The sequence below is a fragment of the Oxyura jamaicensis genome, chromosome 8 (genome assembly GCF_011077185.1).
Source record: "Oxyura jamaicensis isolate SHBP4307 breed ruddy duck chromosome 8, BPBGC_Ojam_1.0, whole genome shotgun sequence".
NCBI classification, from domain to species: Eukaryota; Metazoa; Chordata; class Aves; order Anseriformes; family Anatidae; genus Oxyura; species Oxyura jamaicensis.
The window spans coordinates 16,478,603-16,500,229 of NC_048900.1; the positions used below are offsets into that span (position 1 = coordinate 16,478,603).

The following is a 21,627-nucleotide window of genomic DNA, read 5'->3' on the forward strand; positions in this document are numbered from 1 at the left end:
AGCTGCCCCTGGTGCCTCTTTCCCCTGAACTTCATCAATAAAAGTTGTGTACTGCTCTTACTCTGGCTGTTTCAGCTTCTCCCTGGATCTCCCCACGCTACCCGTGATGTCTCGGCAAGGCTGTATCATATCAGCCCTTCAGAGCTGCCAGCACTGCTAGTGGTTAAAGCCTGCTCATGTCACGGCCTTGCATAAGCTGTGCGTATTTAAGAGGACATCTTGAGCTTTGCTACACATGGCATCAGCTCTCTAAGTGGGTAGCACATACTTAGCACTATTGAAAATAATGAAATAAGATAATCCACACATACACATTAAAAAAAAAAAAAAAAGGAAGAAGAAAAGAAAAAGATTCTGGCAGTGTCATCTTGCTCTGAAGCTACCAGAGCTATAAAAACTCCTCTACATGGACACTTTCACTAGAAAGAAAAAAAGGCAGGGGAGCAAAAGACCTGGGCCCAGCACAAATCCATTTTTCCCCCACGGTGTTTCTTGATTCAGTATAAGCTCTAGGTTTACTTCTTTGTGGTGGTGTTACAGGTTTCCCTCCACCAAGAATGCTATTTTCTAAAAACATCATTAAAAATGTAATTAACTGACTTATTCTTTGGAAAGTCTGCATTTGTTTACAAAAGAATTGCCACACAAGCTGCCACCTTCAACTGTGTTGAATCGCAAAGTTATGCTCTTGTTTACAACTGTGCATCAATTCCACAATATATTTAGTTTTGGTACAAGTTACATATAAAATTCTTACTGAGCTTAATGTTGCAGCAAATAACACATACAGTAAGCGAGCAGGATTTATCACTGGCTGTAATGTCACAGTACATATTCTAAATATATACGGTGAGTGATATATGCACATGCACATGCAAACAAAATGGAAATATATTTAGTTTAAGAAGTGATGAATTGTGTTTGCTTTCATTATTCTCATTTTGCATGTAGGAAAATGGAGATCGAGCACATCCACAAAAGCAGTGGCTGGTTGGGATCACATCCGTGAAGTGGCATGCTCGCTGGTAAGCAGGCTGGAGAAGAACAGCACTTTGCCACCCACAGCACACGCGGGGCTTCCCTCAGGGGGAAGGGGGGGGGGGGGGGATGCAAACAAACCCCATGGCAGTCACTGGATGCTGCCAGAAAGCATGCAACATCATCTAGCTCAAACGCCTCCCCAAGAAGTTCAAACATTTTTTAAAGATGCAAGTGGCAATACTGCCCTATAAATTCTTTTTTTTTTCCTTCTTCTTCATTTTTTGGTCTCTTTCCTAAACACAGAGGCCAGAAGGCTATGCTTAAATAATTCATTTACAAATTTGCAATATCTTTTTGAACCATAGCAATTAAACAGAAAATAGAAAAATCAGCTCAGCATCCTGTTTGGATGTAATTAAAGGTATAATCTGTTCCATTTGAATACTCCAGTGCTTACCCTTCTTAAAACAACAAATAAGAATAGTAGCTCATTTGCAATATGTTTTTTTTCAAGCCATCTAAAAAGACTAACTGATGAAGCAAGAATAATAATTTTTAAATATGGCATAAGCACGAAAATACCAGCTACAGCTTTCAAATGATTGCTGCAGATCCCAAGTCTGATGGGAGTTCAGTAACAAGGGGTATAAGCTTTATGGCAAAACACTGAAGTCTTCCACTATTTCGTATCAGCATCTTGCTATGGCTGATATAATTACCTATCAAATACATCAGTGGAATGACTATCAGAGGATATCAAAAAATACATAAGTCGGATGCATATCAGCTCCATCTTTTAGGGGCTGTTTGATCTCAAGGTTTTTTTGTAAGAATAAAAGACAAATACAGCATTCATTGCCCTTTTGTTTTCTATAAGCAGCTGATGATTTTACAGCACAATAAAATTAGACTATTATTGGCTAGCTTATGAGATCTAGCTGGATCTTTTTCCTCCTACTGGACATTTCTCCGCTGCTCCTCAAAGAAATTGAAGTCAGGTGTGTAAAGTTAATATCTGCCTTGTTCATTTATTCTTCTGTAAGCAATCAAGATTTCCCCAAATCACAGGGCAATCTCTTCCCTTTTGAGAAAGAATATAGGCCCTGTTCTCTCCGTTTAGTTTAACAAAACAACTGGCAGAAGTTCAATGGAACCGATGATTATTCCGAGAGGTTACGGTGAACCACCGACGTTGTCAGCGGAAGGCTCGCTTGAAAGATCCCCTAAGAGGAAAAGTGCATGGATATTTCAAAATGTAATTAACAGCTTATTCCAACAGCATGGGAAAGAAACAGTGGCTGTGCTGGCTGCAGAGGAACCTGGCTGCACGGCACGGAGTGCTTCGGCAGCCACCACTCCTGTGAAAGGGACACAGCCAGCAGCAGCAGGGACAGTGCCGTGCCCTGCTCCCCGACACCGAGAAGCACCAGTCTGGCCCTGTCTGCACAGGTACCTTGTGTGCTGCTGCCTTCGCTGTGCTTGGTAGTGCAGCTGATGCTCTCATGGGCAGGGTCCTGGGGTCCAGGACCTCACTGGAGAGACTAACTCCTTTCAGAAGGTCCACTTTCTCTCCACTGTAATGCTCTCGCTCTGAATTCCTTTGGGGCAGGAATTTCTCAAGCTTAGTTTTGGCCTTAATGCTGTGGTTTGAAGGACTGAAGGACTGTAAGGACTGTTTCAGCAAAATTGTTGAGCTTTTTTTTTTTTTTTAAGTGAAGTATATAGTAGTGACTAAGCAAAATACTTTTTTTTTTTTAAACATTGTTTGACCATTTAAAAATAATTCAGTTTTCAAACAGTGTTTTTGTCAGCTGGGGTGTACATCTAACGTGGCAGGGAACAGATTTAAACAAATAAAGTGGTTGTTATGCAGGAGCGATGGGAACAACATCGCACAGTGCTCTGAGAGACCTGTGTTTGACCAGTAAGTACAAGAGAAGTTAAAGCTCAAAGCTCATTTTTTGAAGGTTATTCAGCACCATTTAAAACTTCTAGCCATTCCAGGTGTGCGTGCTTCACTGTTTGAAAACCCCATCCCTTTGCGGGCCAGGCCTGCAGAGGCCAGGGACCTTCCTCCAGCGCTGCCCTGCTGTGGGGTCAGCAGACGTTGCTGAACCCTTTGCCTCTTCCCTGACCCAGCGTGGCATGGCCTCTCTATGGCTTCACTTCACTACTGTTCTGCAACTTGCTGCTTTTCATACAGTAGCACTGAGAGGCCTCAGTTAAAACAAACCAAACCAAAACACACTAATAATAATAATAATAATAATAATAATAAAGCCTGTGCATGCCAGGCTGTTGCTCACTCTTCAGCAGAGAAGCCAGAGGTGAGCAGGGGTGAAGGAGCGCCATGCGATGCCTCACCAGGCGAAGGCTTAAACCTACGGCTATTATTTCCCAACCATCGAGCTGAACAGCCTCCTGCACGCCAAAAAACATTTTTGTGGACGTAACTATAGACACGCGGCTAAAGGCAATACAACAGAACCTGGCATGTTAAAAAATACCCACAGACTGTGGGGAAAAAATAAAAATCTTCAACACAGCCTTGTCTGTCTCCAGCAAACAGGACTTGTTTCAGGCCCTGGGCTCAGGCACAGGCCCGAGCCATGGTGGGTGAGTGAGCTCCTGGCTGTTGGCCGCACTGGTTTCGCGGAGGCTCGCATGCAGGCATCGCCCTGCCCTTAGCCACCGGCTGGGGCACTCATGCTGCCCCTTTGCCACCTGGCACGGCAGCCTGCCTGGCCGCCCCCGGCTGGGATGGCACAGCGGCTCTGGGACACGGGCCATCCCCCCCCAAGGAACATCTCTGAGAGACACCAGTGCTGCTAAGCGAAGCCACGCTTATCTCATGCATGCCACAGGTGTGATGTCATCCCCTCTGGCAAAGGAACGAGGATGTCTACAGCCTCCACCGCGCAAAAATGCAGGAACTGAAGTTAACGTGCCTCAGACTTTGTTAAAATATGGTGATAATTAAGAAATATAATTACCACTACAAAGTTAATTCCTCTTTGAGTTCTTACAAACAAGTTTTTAATTTGCACTGAACATTTACATTTCAGATGCGCAGTCACCCAGGCACAGCTGCCACGCGGCCCCGGGCTCTGCCCTGCACAGGGCCAGAGGCACCGTGGGTCCCCAGGGAGCGCCTGCTGCCACCACCACTGCCGCCACTGCCACCACTGCTGCCACCACCGCCGCCACCAAGGCCTGGGCGCAGCAGGTAAGATGGTGCGATTGCCTTAAACTGTCTCACCTGTTCTGTTGTACAGGCACAAAAATAGCAGCCATGTCAGATACATGCCTGCTTTTTATTAAAAAACAAAAACAAAAACAAAGAACTTATGAGGTAATTGATTGCTTTCTTCTAGTCTTTTATTAGTTGTGATTAAGGAGCTATAGTAGCCCTGTTTACACATCTCCAACAAGTCAGGACCTGCAGCGCGTTATTGGCTTGCGGTCCACAGCTCGCAGTCCATTCTCCACAGAATCAATCTGAAGTGGAAAACATCCCCGTAGGAAGTGCACACATCCCTGCTTACACGGAGCAGAAAGCAGCAATAACTGCAGGCCCCGCACGCTGCGAGCCCAAGGTACGGGCCTGCTGCCGCCTGCGGCGCGCTCGTGCTGAGGGGCACGGGGCCGAGGGCTCGTGCCTTCAGCCCGACCAGGGACACAGGCGAGCTGCTGCACTTCGCTGCCGCTCACAGCTCAGGCTCCGCGGATGTGAACCGAGAGCTCCTCGCTGCTTAACATGCAGGCAAAGCACTGCCAATCTAAAATGGCTGATCAGTAATACTTTAATTGCAGTTTCATAGAAACAAATTGCTATTTAATTGCAATAAGCTCTTCTGTGGCTTCGCTGGACTGACAATAGGCATACACCTGGTACTAAAAAGTAACAAGCGGCAACGATGGCTAGCTGGTAGGTCATGTAGGGTAGGCTGAGGCAGTGACACCAGTCCTGGAACACACCATTTCACTGAAGAAATATAATATTTAAACAAATATATACATTCATGTCCCCGTCTCAATTTCATTTACTTCAATATAAAGCTGTTCAGAACATAGATCCTTGGAAAAGCTTAACACCTAATACCAGACAAATAATTTTGATATAAAGTTTAAATTAAAATGATCTTTTGAAATGCCTGGTAGCAAGTCACGTTATGCTAGTATCAGATTTATTTTTTGTTTTAGCATTTTCCCTAAAATTAGATGTTGCAAATTTTAACTGTGTTAACGAACACGAAAAAACGGAGACAAACGCAATGTGGTTAATATTCTAAAGATGTGACTTAATTTCATAGGCTTCATTTTGGTAAGAAGACATTCTCATTTTATATTTCATAAGATACTGCATAACCTGTTAAAATATTTAAAGATAAATCATGTAGGACTGAAAAGACAGTATCTTGTTGCAAACAGAATTTGGTTTGGAAAGGCTTAATGTCCCACTGCCTGCCAGGATGCGTAAATCTCATAACTAGACAGCTGGATAGGTAAAAACATTAAACCCATTTAGAGGGCAATCTTTTTACAAAATTGTTTCATTAATAAGAGTGACAACTTATATGATTGAGACGTTTAGATGCAGTATAGACAGAGCATTTTATCCAGGTTCACCAGGATGATTTCAGATTAGTAATATTTCCTTTGATTTTTTTTAACAGCATTCATTTTTGAAAGTGAGGGAAGCTCTTACTGAATGATTATTTGTATGACTTTTCAGCAGCACCAAATGCAGGAGGTGTATTTCAGACTCAGCCTAGCAAATGCATGTGATAAAAGGTGAACAAGTACACGTTTCTCTTTGCAGATCTAAAAAAAAAAAGTCATTTTTCACATAGGGACAAATCTAAGTGTTTCCAGTAGCCTTCTACCCACACCTAACATCCCCATTACAGCCTGTTTTATTGTCTGAAATGCCTCTGGATTCAGGAAAGTGTTTTACCTAAAGGAAGAATACTACTTAAATATGTTCTATTGTATATTCATAGCTCCATTAGTCCTCCTCCAATTTAGCACATCAAAGCAAAGGCTTCATCACTTGCATGTGGATTATGCTAACATGAGTGACATTTGTAATCTTATAGGTCTGCAACTTAAGAAATGCTTTTAAAGTAAGCTATTAAATAGGTAGCTGTGCTTTACAAACGAGTCATATAATAGTTTATTTAAAGCCGTTAATGAACTTCAACCTCTACATCACTAAATGCTATACTACATTACTTACTAGAAGTTATTAGCTATCTTCTTAGCACTTCTAGGTTATATTGGACAACCAAAAATCTGTACGTTAGATTTAAACACGGTACCTTGAGTGCTTATACTGAAAGAATATAAAAAGATGTCTGCAGACTCACTAATACTTGAATTCTATATTCATATGACTTCAAGTGTCTTTTCAAAGACATTTAAGTACCACAATTTGCAAGACTCTTACCTAAAGACTTTAATGCCAGATCAAAAACCTTACAAACTTATTTCAAAAATATACGTAAGTGCATTTAATTAGAAAAAAGACATACATAGCTTCAGTAGTTTTATTACTTTATGTTATGCGCGTGTTCTTTTGTCTTTACTGTCTGATACTGTACACTACATCATCATTTTCTTTTCTCTGCAACAGTCCAATTTTTGATCAGGCACTGAAGTGTGGAAGAAGAAGTTCAGACCTCCAATATACTAGAGATCAAGAAGTAAGTTCTGAAAAAAATAAAAGATCTGCTGTTGGTTTAGACAGACAAATCTATAATTCAGCTTTTTGCATATCAGCATCACAACAACAGTAAGTCAAGTTCACTCCGTAACCAAACAAAGCTAAACAGTGAACATCTCCTTGAAAACAGAATTAAAAAAGAAAACATAATGATGATGTATTTCAAATGTATTAGTCTCCGATAAAAGCCAAATAGTTGGTAATATTGATTTGCTATGAATTGCAGCACACATTCTAGGTGCTTGCCGTTTCCTGATTGAAGGCATTCAATGCACAGTCATAGATTCAGGTTAGTATTCTTGCAATAAGAATGAAGAGTGGGGATTTTTTTTTTCTCAAAAGTTACTCTACACAGGTCTACCAATAAGTAGCTGAAGTAAATGAAGTTGTTCCCTTCCTAAGCTTAGAGGAAGTTTTCTTGCTTTTTGTTTTTTTCCTTCCAGAGGACAGATCATGTCTGAGATCAGTTTGCTCTCGGAAATAGTCCAGGAAGTGTGTTTTTTTTTTTCCTTATCAGTTTTAAAAAGTCTCTTGCCACAACACACTCAACTTTATGTTGTTCAGATCAGAATAGCTATTGTATCCCTTTTTATGAATACTCAATTCTATTGCTCAGCATGAAGTACAGCCCTTTTGTTGCTTTTATTTTTATTATTACTCTTTGACCTCTTAAGGTGTATACATACACACTCATGTTTGCACTCTCACAGACACATGCATACCCCTAACAGTTCTGCAGGAAAGAACTGGATAGAAAGAGACCACAATACCTATAATACATACCATAATTCACTGCAATATGAACTGTAATATATTTGTTTGTTACCAGAAGTAAGAATCTCATTGAAAAATAAAGATCATTTTGAAGCAGTGCTCTGTATCCTTGCCAAGAGTAACACAGTAGTAGTTTAACAGGTTTTTTACTGGCATAAGACAAAAAAGAAAAAAAAAGCTACTTTTAAAGGTAACTGATAATTAAGGTAATGACTATGTAAGATTTAGTTTCAGAGTAATGTTTTGAATGTAGTTTTTTTTTTTAAAAAAAAAAAAGCAAAGTTTTTAAAACCCATACTCAATTCAGTGTTTTTTGTTTTACTTTTTTATTATTTAAATACACCATACTAGAGCAAATGTCTCTGAAAATATCACAAATAAAAGATTTTTCTTCATTCAGCAAATTAGAAGTAGGTGAAAATTTCTACACAGTAGCTGCTATGAGCCTGACTTTTTTTTTTCCTTTTTCTCATTTTTTTTTTGCCATGGGAAGTAGCAACATTAGGACAAAAACACTTACATGCATACATACATTGTATTTTACAGAGATACAATAAAAGTGTTTGTGATAGAATATCACAAAAGCCACATCTTTCCTTTATCTCATGTTCAGTTTGATTGAAACACATTTCCTTACAACACTTAAATATACAAAGAGCAAATAGAATGTTGTTAAGGTAAAACACAGGGTACAAACTGGCCAGTGCCCTGCTAATTGTTAATGAGGGTAGAAAGCAGATTTCAATGCTTCTTTTAATTAGCTTCATTAGTCATCTTCCCCACCCGCCCCCCCAAAGATGTCCTCCGGTGGATCTTTTTTCATTTTCTCTACAGTCTCCCATTAGCCCAGGTTCATGGAGTCCTTAATGTTCATATTCAGTCATTTTAATACACCAATAAATGTGGGAAGGGCAATCAAGAATAAAGAAGGTGCAATGGTATGGAGCTGGCACTGATGCTAGCTACAAAGGTGACTTGTCTACTTGGAGACATGGGATCCATCTGTGATGAACAAAATTTGAGATGAAGGCACGCATTCTGCATTACTCTGACCTTTTAGCAGACCTGCAAGAAATAAAAATGGGTATCTTAGCTGGAATACTAAATTTGAGATAGGAAACTACAACATGACTGCTTTTGTCTTTTCCTTATTCACTAATCTCTTTTTTATTAGATTACTTTCCAACTGTGACTTGATTAAGGCTTTCTACACTATCCATTCACACTGCTTATGTTTCAACTTCAAATAGCAAAAAGCAAGTATTTTCTGCAGTTTCACTACTAAAAAGAGCAGACAGAGAAGAAAAAAAAAAAACATGACAACAATAAATAAGTATATTTTCTTGTAGCAAATCATACAGTGAATAAGGTGGCTTTTCTGGGCCCCTTTTAAAAGGGAAGAAACATTATGCCATGCCTTTGAAGAAGCCAGTAATATGATCTTATAATTGGAAGAAATAGTGTGTAAAGCAAATAAGAAGTACAGCCAATATCCTCCCAAGGCAACTTTGGTTAATATGCTGCATTGCACAAGAGCTAAATATAGATATTTCAGGATTCCCCCCCACCCCCTCCACCCCCCATTTAAAATTCCTCATCTGGTGTGTTAGTTAATGTTACATAAACATTTTAATATATGAAGTCAAACATGTGCTTTCACACTGGTGTTAATGAATTGTGATAATTAAAAGTGTCTAACTCAATAAAAATCTAAACTTTCATGGATAAAATAGAAATGATCATCCATAGTCTTCAAATACAATCTGTTTGCAATTACCAAAATGAAATAATATATATGAGAATTTTATGGTTTTTAAATGACATTTTGCGCTTCCCAGGAAGTTCTTTTTTCACCCTTTCTCTAAGTTACTAAAAGCCTGAGGTCTATTAGTAACTGCAACCCCCCACTTTCAAGCTAATTAAAGTAGTAGAGGCTTGGAGGTTTAATTCCCCAGAGCTGAAGCTCAGTGTGAGAAAGGTAATTTGTCTGTCCAGAACAAAGATTAGGGAGCAGCCAGCAAGCATATTTAATAAATGAGCATCAAATATCTTCTGCTATGGACACAGACAACACCAATTATGTAACTACAAGGGAATTGCTGAGTGATATGTAAACTAGAAGATTTTTAAGATCTTCTCTGAAAGGTGTAATCTAACTCATACTTTATTTAAAAGTATTAGGACCTGAAGACAAGCGTTTGCTATGAACATTGCCAACCGGTGGAAAAATTACACTTCTAGTAGGCGGTAATACTGTTGGCAAACAAGAAATACTACAGAAATACTACCACTGCCAAAAAAGTACCGACAATTCGCTACAGAGGACAACACAACCCCTTCAAATAATAATGGCACACAGGACATCACAAACGGAGTTTGCTTTCTGCCGGCAAGCAGTACCAAGCTGAGGTAAATAAAATAGTTTTGTTTTGTTTTCAGACAACATAGCAAGTGATGAAAAGTTACAATTGCCATGTGTGAATTGACTTAGGGAGGCAAAAGTCAGTAATAGCTGACACCACTGCATCTGCCTCCTTAAAAACAAAATCAAGATTTTAAGCAAAGTCAGATCATGCAACCCTTCCTGCCTGCACCAATCACCAATGCATGTTAACTTGTCAGCTACATATTAAGAGAATAGTAAGTTCATAACTGTCACCTTCACAAATGCAACGAAAATGTGTTTTATTGCAAGGAGTATGTCTTAATCTCTTCAGCTTAATAAAAAAATAAAATAAAATAAAAAATCCTGTGAATGTTCTGCTATGTCTACAGTCTCTAGTAGCAGAATAACCTGGAGACTAATTGATCTTTAATGTTTAATAAAGAGTATCTGTTACAGCCAACTCTGTCATAGTGGAAGAACATTTTTAATTAGTGGCCCTAAAACACACAGCTTTCTGGGAAACATCTGTGATGTTTACATCTTCAGATTGTTAAAATGCTAACACACGAAAGCTCTCTTGGCACCTGCCCCTGTATCTTCCAGAACTCCAGCCACCTGACAAACCTATGAATTACCAACTTGTCTCCTCAACTGTAACTCAGTTTTTTGAAATTCAGGTGCTCCACAATTCCCCTCAGAAAACTGGGAGGGAAACTCGCACCGGTTCTGGAGGCATTATATTATGAAGAATCAAAACAAACTATAACCCCTCTCCCCAATCTTCTCCTTAATACCTCTTTGTCTGCCTCATCATTGACTGTAGCGATGCAGTTAATTGTTGGTGACAGAACTAATAAAGACCTGCTCTCAGCATCTTCTCTGCATTTAGCTTCTGCTAGGTGTCTTCAGTTGTGAGCTCTGCAAGCCTAGTCCAATTTTACTTCTTTTCCATGTTCTATGTTCCTCATCATGTCTACTGCTTTTATTGCAACTAAATCATTTTTATGTTTTGCTAAGGCATAGTAAGAAACTGATAAAACTAAATGACAATTTAGACACCTATTTGAAGTTACATTAAACTTTACATTCACAGAAGACAAGTGGATAAACCACTCTCTCAGAAAGGTAAACCTTTTACTGCAGTGTATAAAGATGAATGGTTTTACCTGTATTTCGAAATGGGATACCTACAAATATTCATTTAACAGATTCACCGCCAGCTAGTCTGTATTACAGATTTGTTTCATTAAAATTCACAACAGTATAAATCTATGAATCTTTAACTGTATTTGTACTTCCTTGAAAAGAAGCTGCACATCCTCCTCCAATCTTAATTATCTTTGTTCTGCCTAACTATATATACGACTTTGGTACTCAACTCTCTCATCACCTCAGTTGACAAATTAAGTAAATAAAAAAGTCCATGTTTTATTTTGATGTAATTACACTCACTGCATAAGACTTGAAAGAATACTTAAAATTAATTGGTAAATTTATGCACAGGGAAAAAAAAGCAAACAAGGATATTGAAATGTAGCGAGAAAACAAAAAAATCTTGGAACTTAAAAACCAGTTTGTTTTCTTGCATATATTTCCCCACTAAGTAAAAGCACTAAAAATTATTCTGCACATTACAGAATAGATACGCCTAGCATTTGTCCTAGATTTTTTAATCTTCAAAATTCCTATTTGCAGATAAATGTTATTTTTTGTGATCCTTACAGACATTAATGAAGTTCCTATTGTAAATCCATAAAGAATTACCAACTGAAGTGTGCACTTTTTGTTTCATTGCAATAACTCAGTGCTGTGTGATTGCCTGGGTTAATGATGAAAAAGTCAAATATACTATCAGAGCTGATGGAAAAATCTATCACCAATCTGAAATTAAAATTCATCTGTGGTCAATAAGATTTAATATCCATGCAAGTGGCGCTGTAAAGAGTAAATGAATCAATGTCATCAATACATAATCAGTATGAAATATGATGTGAATAAAATTATGTGCACGAGTCATACATTCACTCTTTTCTGGACCAGGGTGGAATGAACAGTCTCTTAACTCAAGGTTGACAGTAATTGTTACAAATTAGGCACAGCAGTTATCAAAATGCACTCACTTGCATAGCTTTAGGACTTATTAAGGAGATTAAAATAGATCTAAAACTATCTAGTTTCAGCCTTACAGGACAACTGTTGATCAGATTTTTTTTTTCCTTCTTCTTCTCTATATGATTTGTACAGTCATTATTTACTCATTTAGCTAGAAACCAAGAGCTATCAACCACAGAGATATACAATCTCTAGTTGAGCTATTAGTGTTATGGAGCGATAGGAAAATAGCACTTTGTTTTTTAAATCTGAGTTGTGACATACAAAACAGACAAGGAAATACTTCTGAAAGAGTACCCCAGAATACCTCCTCAACTAAAACCTTACACTGGTTTGGTTCAGGAACCTTCTCTTCACAAGACGTTTATTTCCATATTAAAGGATCTAATTTTCCTCCCACAGAAGCCTGCTCTCTTGTAGCCCTTAATTTCAAGATTATAAAATAAAATGCTCCTCTTTGTTAAGAGTTTATGTTAACGTATGCTCTCCGTTCCGCTTTGTACATAAAGAGTTCAACAGCTGTACAGATGCACATGCCCAAACCAAAATAAACTGACTCGCCCTATGTGTCATATTAAAGGTTAGTATTTTCTCCCTGTACCCCATGCCTACGTTACTTAAATTCAGTTACTTAAAGGTCTCTTTGCAGGGGTGGGGAATGTCCACAGCTAGATTGAAAAGAAATTGATCTTCATTTAGCTCTAATAAAGCTTATTAGTAATTGTTGAGTATTCACCTTCTGGTCTGGCAGTAGTGGATTACTCTGAAGTGAATTCAAATGGCCATTGATGAGAGCTGTAGGTCTATCATGTTCACAAAATAAACTGCCATTGATGTAGTGAAACCGATCTCCCGGGACCAGGCGATTCCGGCAGGTAGAGCATGTAAAACACTGAAAAAGGAAAAAAGACAGCAAGTGAAACTACAGCACAAATTAAGTATGCTGCAGGTTTGAAAATTACACTTCAGAGACCGTGAGTACAGTTGAGATATGGAGCTGCTTGGTTTCTAGTACCTCCAAACATGGCATTAGTCTTACCTGTTGGGACTATGCAGTACATAACTCAAGTATAGTTTTACCGATTATGAGGGAACAAAGCTACACACTAAAGGAAGCTTCATAATATGTACTCATATCTCTAGTTGTTATTGCTTCACACTTCATTCACAAGCAGATGCAGATTTTATACTACAGAAGCATGGCAGTTCTCAGCAGCTAATAACAAAAATACGTAGAAAACCCCCTCACCTTAAGATGATAGACGTTGCCCTGTGCCCTCATGACCAGCTCACTAGCAGGAATGGACTGTCCACAGGCACTGCAAGCACCGCTATTTCCAAATAACCTGAAACAGAGGTGATGATCATGAATTATTTAAAACACAAGAGGCTCTAAGCATTTTTGCGCATCACTGCAATGGTTTATTACACAACTATTTTAGACTTCTGACCCCGTCTTGCAACTTGCTTACGTGTTGTTATACAAAAATATACTTTTTCATATTACAACTGGTAGCTTCACCCTACCTTGGATGTGGTTACACAGGATTTAATCAGAAATATTGACTTACACCTCTAGAAACACAAACAATTCTGTTCTACACACATTTTATCAGATTACTGGGTTCATCATAAAAAAAAGATACAATTCATGACTGGAGTTTAAATGCATTGTGTCCTTGAAATTATATGAAGAACTCTTTTGTACTTTAATCATATCTTGAGATATGAGTCATCAAAAGGGTTAAGAGGATTTGATTGTATATCTAAGAAGACATCATGCTCAGTGTATTGAAACTCCAGTAAACCTCCATCAGTGCAGAGTTTCCATTAGAAACTCTCTGCTATCCAGGTTGATATATAATGTGTATGGGTTAACCTTTTCAATCATGGTGTCAACACTTTAGATTTGCCTCTGCTCATCTCTTTCATCCTAACCTTCTCTCTCTCTTGATAATGAAATGCTTGCTCCAACTTCCCTCTATCTGCTCCTGAGTCCACAATTTAGATTACTTCATCTCTGCTAGCAACAAACTGAATGAAATTTCGATTTGAGCAGAAAGTAATTTACCGGGATCTGGACCCATTTGTCATCATATCTCTCTGGGTGTTTGCTGTATCACTGCAGTTTTCCTATGCAATCAAATGAGACCACAACATCTGCCATTGGGTTGGGGGGGGGCACAGGCAGCGGGGGGAGGGGGGAAATAGGCAGAAGAGTGGTGAAGAAAAATATATACATAATTCTTCAAATCCATTTAAAGGCACAACACATCGATTCAAAATATAACACAATAATGATTATTGAGTTCTACTTTTACAGATTGCATTAGCTAGAATTAGAAAACCTTTATTTGCCTTTGCGCATCTCTCTCTAACACACACAAATATTTGTAAAGAGTACCACGATCATTTCGCAGCAAAAAAGGAAACTGAACTAGCTGGCAGGGTCACAGACCCACTTTTCCGCACGATATAAAAGACAGTAATAGGATTTACAAATTAGCGTATTGGTGTCATAATAAATATTAATATTTGCATCTCCTTCCTGTCCAAATAAAGTCAGAAAATTCTGTTTGTGTCAACCTCGGAGACGCATTACAACAGAATACCCGTAATCTGAATGATTGCGGCGTGCCTCTGTATAAAAATAATTGCTTTGAATTTTCAGAATCTGAGCTTGCAGAGGAGGCTTGTCATGTTCAAACTACTAATTTGCTGTCGCCACTTTATTGAAAATAGCCTGTAAGTTGTTATTAAATGTATCGACTGAACGACAGAGAGAGTAGTAAAACTGCCCCTTAAGATGGCTTTTAATAGGAAGCTGAGAAACAAATTTTGCAGCAGCATCGATTTGAAGAGTTCAATCAAAACTCCATTTCAAAACTAATTAGTCTGAGATCCACGACACATTGACACGTTCTTGCAGAATCACAGCGGTTACAAAGGGAAAGCTGAACTAATACATTGTCAGGACCTCCAGCCAAAAGGACTAAACTGTCTAGAAACTGAGGGTCCATTATTAGGGCATCTTCTAAATCAGGACCAGTTCCGAGCCGCCACATGATGTATTGAGGTTACTTCCAAAGCTTTACGATATGCATTTTTCTTCCTCCATTGTTACTAGTAATGAAGTTGGCACGTAGAAAAGGTGCATGGGAAGCGCTCCGCGAGGAGGCAGCGAGACATCGCTACGGGTCTAGAGCGAAGATCCACAAATCCAGGGCAATGGGTGATGACAAGGGCATTACTGGTAAGGTGGGGGCAGAAAGGCAAGGTCCTGCAGACGAGCAGACAACGCTGCTTGTCCGGGAGAACACGATCAGTGGTCTCTCCCGGTCCTCTGTGTGACTGCAGCACCCGCCTGAAAACACAGCTTTTGGAATACTGATCTCCTTGCACTACTTGTCTTCATTAAGCATTCATTTGTTATACAATTCGCTCTGACTAGAAGTGGTTGTACACCTTCGATGTCTGTGAATTTTAATAAACTGAGTCAAACTAATCCAGAGGCTTTCCACGCATCTTAGGTTTTCCCTCAGCATGTTTCCAGAACAATTCAGTTTTCCAAAGTCACATCAGCTGAATCTCCGCTAAAATTCCTGAAAATTACTCCCAAAGTTACAACACGGTTCCAGCGCTTTGTGTTATTTACAAAGACAATTAGGCTTATTTTTCCTTCTCTGCTGTTACGAATGTTTTTGTTTTCTAATACCATTAGCAGGAAAAAGGTTTTATCTTTTTTTTTTTAAAAAAAAAAATGTTATTCCTTCTTACCAGTAAAGGAAGTCCACCACACTAACTATTCTTTACTGAAAAAGTTGTTTCACATGGTTTCTGAGAGGCTGGAAAGCTAATTATCTAACCAGGGGGACTGTCCAGGACAGTATTTGATTTAAAAGGCTTGAGGCTTTAGGTGCTCAATTAAGTAGCTATCGGTCTCAGACTGGACTTTAATGGGCTCTTTTCTCTTTAACTGCAGCAATGGGTAGAGATACCCCAGGTCAGGCTAATTAAAGCCAGGGGACTCTTTAATTGTGATGACAGAATTGGTTTCAGTTTCCTCTTTGGGTCCTCAGTCCAAGAAGGTCATTAATATTTCAACATTTGGGCAATGCAATCAATCACAAACATCAAGAGGTTCCCTACACGGACAAGGCAGCTCTTCTGCACTTAACAGCATTTTACTGAGCCACCTTAAATTAACTACTGGGTAGTTCCAACACTGCATTCCCCACACCCCATACACACAAGCACTCCTGTTCCCCCCCCCCCCCCTTTTTTTTTCTTCAGAACTTTCACAAGAGTGGGAAGGGAAGCAGCAAGAAATCTTTTCAGTCCAGCTTCACGTCTTGCTGCTCAAAATTCAGAATCAGCAGACGCACATCTCCAGCAACTCACACTAACAAAATGTGGTCCCGGTTGTTTCGGACACTGTGGAGGCAGACAGATTTACCCGCTCCAAATCTTGCGCAGCGCAGTACGTCTTCGTGCCCACAACATACATCCAAGCCCTCTCGGAGGGAAATGCACATCCAGACCTACTGATCCAGAAGCGATTGGTGTTTCTGTACATTCCTTATATTTAATCTAAATTCTGCACCAGCTATATTAAATGTAACAAAGGAAGGCAACACAGAAATGATGCCTGGAGCCAAGTCCATTAAAGGTACTTCAGAATAACTGGAGACCAAGCACCTTAAAAGCACCAGAAGCTATTGATACTTAAAAGGGGGGCTGTGCATAATGGCAAGTGCTGCATTAGAGAAGGGGAAGGAAAAAAAAAAAAAAAAAAAAAACAGCCAAATTACGCTTGGTTAATTCAGAGTAACAGATCTGCCCCCAAGTGAATTGGAGGCCTTGAATTAATTCTGTTATGACAAATCAAGATAAACGTTCCCCCTAAATTGCATGCGATTTAATTAATTTTTGAGATCCTGGTTTTTTTTTTTTTTTCCTAGCTAATAGTTCACATGCTCCTGTGCTGTCATTGTGCTTGAGTGGGCAGACTTCAAAGTGATATTAAATAACCAACTATTAGATTTACCTAGCACGTCCTATTGGAAAAGTGCCATTTAATTACCTAGCCTGTTCAATTAAAGGGACAGCACTCCCCGAATGCGGCAGCTTGCCGCTGATTACCAGGGAAATGAACTCGCTGCCCGGCAGCCCCCTTCCCTTCCCACCCCTTCCCATCCCGGCCCGGCTCGCAGAGGGGCCGTGGGGACGCCCCGACCCCGCGGCATGGCAGGGACCGCTCCGGTCCCGCTGCGCCCCGGGGAGGGGCTGCGGGCGCTGCGCCTTTAAGCGAGGCTGGGCGGCCTCCCCCTCCCCGTGCTCCCCTTCCCTTCCCCACCACTCCCTGCTCTCTCTTAGAGGCCAATTTTGTTAATTAAATGTTTTGTTTGCGACGCGGCTCTCATTCATTTCGGACACGTCATTCCGAGCAGATCTAAGCCAGGGACCAGATCTCATTAGATAAAACCTATCAGAACTAAGAGAAAATGGAGGAGACACTAATTAAAGCTTTTAATTGTGCGGATTCGCTGCCACGCTGCTGCTTTATCTGGCATCTGAAGGTTGGGAGGGCCGCGCTCCGCTCTCCGCCCTGCGAACGCCTCTGTGGCGGGGAGGGAGCGGGCCGGGATTTTCGCCTCCCTCTCTTTTCCCAGGAACCTTGGCTTTCCATGAAAGCTGCTGCGGCGGCTCTCCCAGCGCCACGGCTAATTTGGTGCTTGGTCGGCTCCTGGGGGAGGCAGGGAGGGAAAGGGGAGCGCTGTGTTGGTTCAACAACAGCAACCCCACACACGTCGTCAGAGGGCTAACACCGCCCGGGATGAACGGCCTGCAGGAGTCAAGCCCCTCACCTGATGCCTGCCCGGCTGCTCACTCCTCCTCGCTTTGGGAGTCGTGCCCGGCATGCCCCAGTGTCCCCGTTAGGAGCTGTGCCGGGGAGGGGAGCGTGGCACTGCGACACACGTCACGGGGAGATGGCAGAGAGGCACTGGCGGGCCTGCCCGCAGAATGGGAGCATCGCCTCCAACACCAAGAGGGGCCGCCTCAAAAGCAAAAGGGCCAGGGTCTCGCACATGCCAGCAGGACCTGCGTGGAAGCCCCCAAAGTCTGTTTCCAGAGGGAAAGCTCCGAGTTAACTCAGCCCTCGCACAGCCAGGCCATCCAACCCCACCTTGAGCGTACGGTGTCCAGTTCAAGTTTCAGCAAGCATCTGTCTGAGTTATTTTTGCAAGTCAAATCACCCAGATCTAAAGAGAAGTCAGGCGATAGAACAAGGAGATCAATTCAAAACCCTCATCTGATAAAGCATCGTATTCATAATCACCTACATCAAAATACACTAGTATTAGTTTTTGGCAACACAAAACCAAAGGATTGTGATAAGCTTGCTGGAACTTGCCTCTGGGATACGGTGGACGCATCTTCTCATTTTAATTAGTAGTAATCAGACATGAGGGTTTGTTTGATGGTGTTGGTCGAGTGATGAATCTGTACTATTCACTGCATCTCAACAGCAGTGTCAATGTTTCCACTTCAAACGAGACTCTTTCCCTAACACCGTTCTGCTCTATTTAATTACAATTCTGCCAGGCTTAGGCTTGTTGCTTAGGATGATGACCAAAAAGCACTATTAAAAAGCTACATGCACTGATTTTCTGGCCTTTCTCTATAAAAATACCCCCAAAAGCTAAGGCTTGGATTCCTCAAAGATGTTGAGAGCTGCATTTCTTCTACTTAACTGACTGAACACGAGGCCACGTATCGGGACAGAGGCTTCGTTATCAGCGCAACCAAGCCTCATCACCGACCTTTAAGGCTAAGGATGCCTCCTCGCATTTGCACATATTCAGTACAGTGCTGATCTTCTCAAACTGAAATCAAGTTTTACAACATAAACAAACTTGTAAGGTTTTCCGGCCAGATTCGCAGAAAGGAAGAAAAAAGTGGAACTTTTCAGCCATTAGGGAAAAGAAAAACCTGGGTCAACTCTTGCCATTTACTGTAAGTGAGGAGCCAGAAGCATTCAAACAAAACACAATTTGTTTTAACTATGCATTTCTGCTATGCTGGGATGGTATGGGGCTTTTTTGTTGTTTTTTTTAATTACTGGATGTTGAAATAGAACACCTCCTTGAAGCATTCATGTGCATCAGTCTATCAAACCATTTACTCAAATTAAATGTGTAATCCTTCAAAATGCCTCCTTTTAAATTAATGAGTTTAAGTAGCTTGAGTTCACCTGAAAAGATCGCACGGGCACCTGACCTCATGAATTCCTTCTATTAATTATATGGGACGCACGCTGCAAGGGTGCTGTGCATAATCGCCCTGCGCCCCAACAGATGCCAGATTAGGCAGGCTTAGTTCCCCCTGCCCAACTCTGCGGCACTTAGAGCGTACGGCTTCAGAAGAGATAAGGGATACGGAGCGAGAGCGTGTCCCCTCCGCTCCCACTGCCCGCATTTTCCGTGCTGAAGCTCAGAGGAATGCCGGCCCGGGCCCCCCGTAACGCGGGGCCAAACGCTCCTGTCGGGGCTGTAGGCAGGAGCGCTGGCCCTGCTGACGGGTAATCAGCTCCTTCAGAAGGAGAGCAGAGAATGAGTCATTCTGTTTCCACTCAAAGGAGTTTAAAGGTGCTTATGTAAATATCATAATTAATCAGATACTAAAGGCAGGCGTTTCATTATTTAGCACCTCTGCCACAGCCTTATTTAAGCCCCGCGATTTTAACATTTACCACTCAGATATGCATGCTTCTCCTTCAACACTACAACAAAGCAGATTAATTTAGCCTCCCTGATTGCTGTTTATTTTTAGTCGGGACTTGTTTCGTGCTGACAAACCACTTTAAAGTTGCAGCCGCCGTCCCGCCCCCCCGCCGCCGCCCCCTGCCCACCTGATGTAGTCGTTCCTGCAGAGGATCATGCCGCTCTTGGTGTAGCAGGACGTGCCGATGTCCCCCAGCTGGGCCTGGCAGCAGGAGCACTTGAGGCAGCGGCTGTGCCAGTAGCTGTCCATGGCGTAGAGCAGGAAGCGGTCGGCGATCTTCCCCCCGCAGCCGGCGCACCTCTTCCACGAGAGGGAGCCCGCCGTCACCGGGGGCGGCTGCGAGCTGCCGCCAGGGTTCACCATGGCCTGCGGGACAGGGCGCCGCGGGGCCGGGTCAGGGCCGGCAGCCCCCGGCCGGCACCGGCACGGCCCCGCGGCTCGGGAGGGGGCACGGGGGGGGGGGTAAGAGGGAGCCGTGAAGCTTGCTCCGGGGGGCGGCCGGCGCCGAGGTGCGGCGGTGCCCGCGCTGAGGCACGCGAGGTGCTGCGGGCCGAGGCCGCGGCCGGCCCCGAGGAAGGCCGGGGAGCTTCGGGACGCCCGTTAACTTCCCACACAAACACGCTCAACTTTTGTCTCGCTAATCTGCCCTTGATCGGCAGTTTAAATGCTAAAGCTTTGTTACTCAAAAAAAAAAGGGGGGGGGGGGGGAAGTTTGCCGGCCATAGGAAAGCAGCAGGATAACGAGGCGCAGCGCTCAGGCTGGGGCTGCTCGGGCCGCCCCCCAGACTGCTACCAAAGGGCATTTCTCACTTTCTAATAAACGCTTTACGCAAGCAGGACAACTGAGAGATAATATAGGAATCAATTCATAAAGCTTACTCTAAACCGATTAATTTGTTGCCTTCAATCCAGAGTCCAATAAACTCCCGGTGTTCCTCTAGTCACTTATACTATAAAAAGATCAAGTTATTTACTGCCAATTAAGCAGCATGTTTTGTCTTTGTCCTCTGTAAGCTGTATGTGCTCATGCCGAGGCATCTGGCTATCTGCTCAGGACGCTCAGCCCGATAGCTCCAGGGAAGCGAGGACGAACTTTTCCTGCCACTGGCCCAACTTGGCTTCAGGAGACGGCGAACTTAGGCCGTTTTTAAACACACATTTCCTCAGAAAGAGTTCCTGGAGGTATGTCCAGTGACCGCACAATAAACCAGAAGAACTGCACCAATTAAGCTGTAACAAAAACCCTGAGACTTTGGAAAGAAAACCACTCTAAAAGCCATTAGCATTGCATTTATCCGAACGCATCATATACCTTTATGTAAATTGATTTCTGATGCATTTGTTCAAGGAATTGCCTTTTGTTACAGTTTCCAGCTACAGCCTAAATGAATCTGCATTTCCTGCTCTGAGTCTTTAAACCGTTTCCCTGCGCTTTAAATCACTTCAGATTTCTTAAAAGAAAGAAAAAGACTCCATTCTACCACCTTAGCCCGTCTTTGTCGAAGGCAGATATATATAAAATGGGAAACGTTACACTGAGAAAAGCATCCAGTAACCCCATTAAGCTAAAGCTCTTAAGGACAAGCAATACCTTAATGCTGATTAAATCTAAAAAGATGAATCAAGAGGACTGACCAGAAAGTGACTCCCTTGATAACTAAGGACGGGCCCTCATCAAGTTTCATTTAGAGTTGGGGGGAGGAGGAAAAAAAAAAAAAAAAAAAAAAAAAAAAAAAAAAAAAGCTTTTAACTTAAATAGGCTTACTCTAGTAATTACACAGCCAAGCAATTTAGGTCCTGGGATAGGAGTCAGTGAAATAGAAAGCAGAGCTGGAAGCTAGAGGCGAAATACCCCCCCCCCCCC

The 21,627-nt window shown here is 41.8% G+C and overlaps 1 protein-coding gene across 1 annotated transcript in view; it reads right to left on the reverse strand.

Annotated features, from left to right (window-relative positions):
* Positions 1-6,516: 6,516 nt before the first annotated feature.
* Positions 6,517-21,627, reverse strand: part of LMO4 (LIM domain only 4) — a 16,400-nt gene continuing 1,289 nt past the window's right edge. The window contains exons 2-5 of the mRNA XM_035333459.1: positions 19,891-20,129; positions 13,228-13,324; positions 12,715-12,870; positions 6,517-8,545 (exon numbers count right to left, since the gene is read on the reverse strand). Coding sequence (XP_035189350.1) covers positions 8,537-8,545; positions 12,715-12,870; positions 13,228-13,324; positions 19,891-20,126 — 498 coding nt within the window. The 5' untranslated portion in view covers positions 20,127-20,129 and the 3' untranslated portion in view covers positions 6,517-8,536. The remainder of the gene's footprint in view (positions 8,546-12,714; positions 12,871-13,227; positions 13,325-19,890; positions 20,130-21,627) is intronic.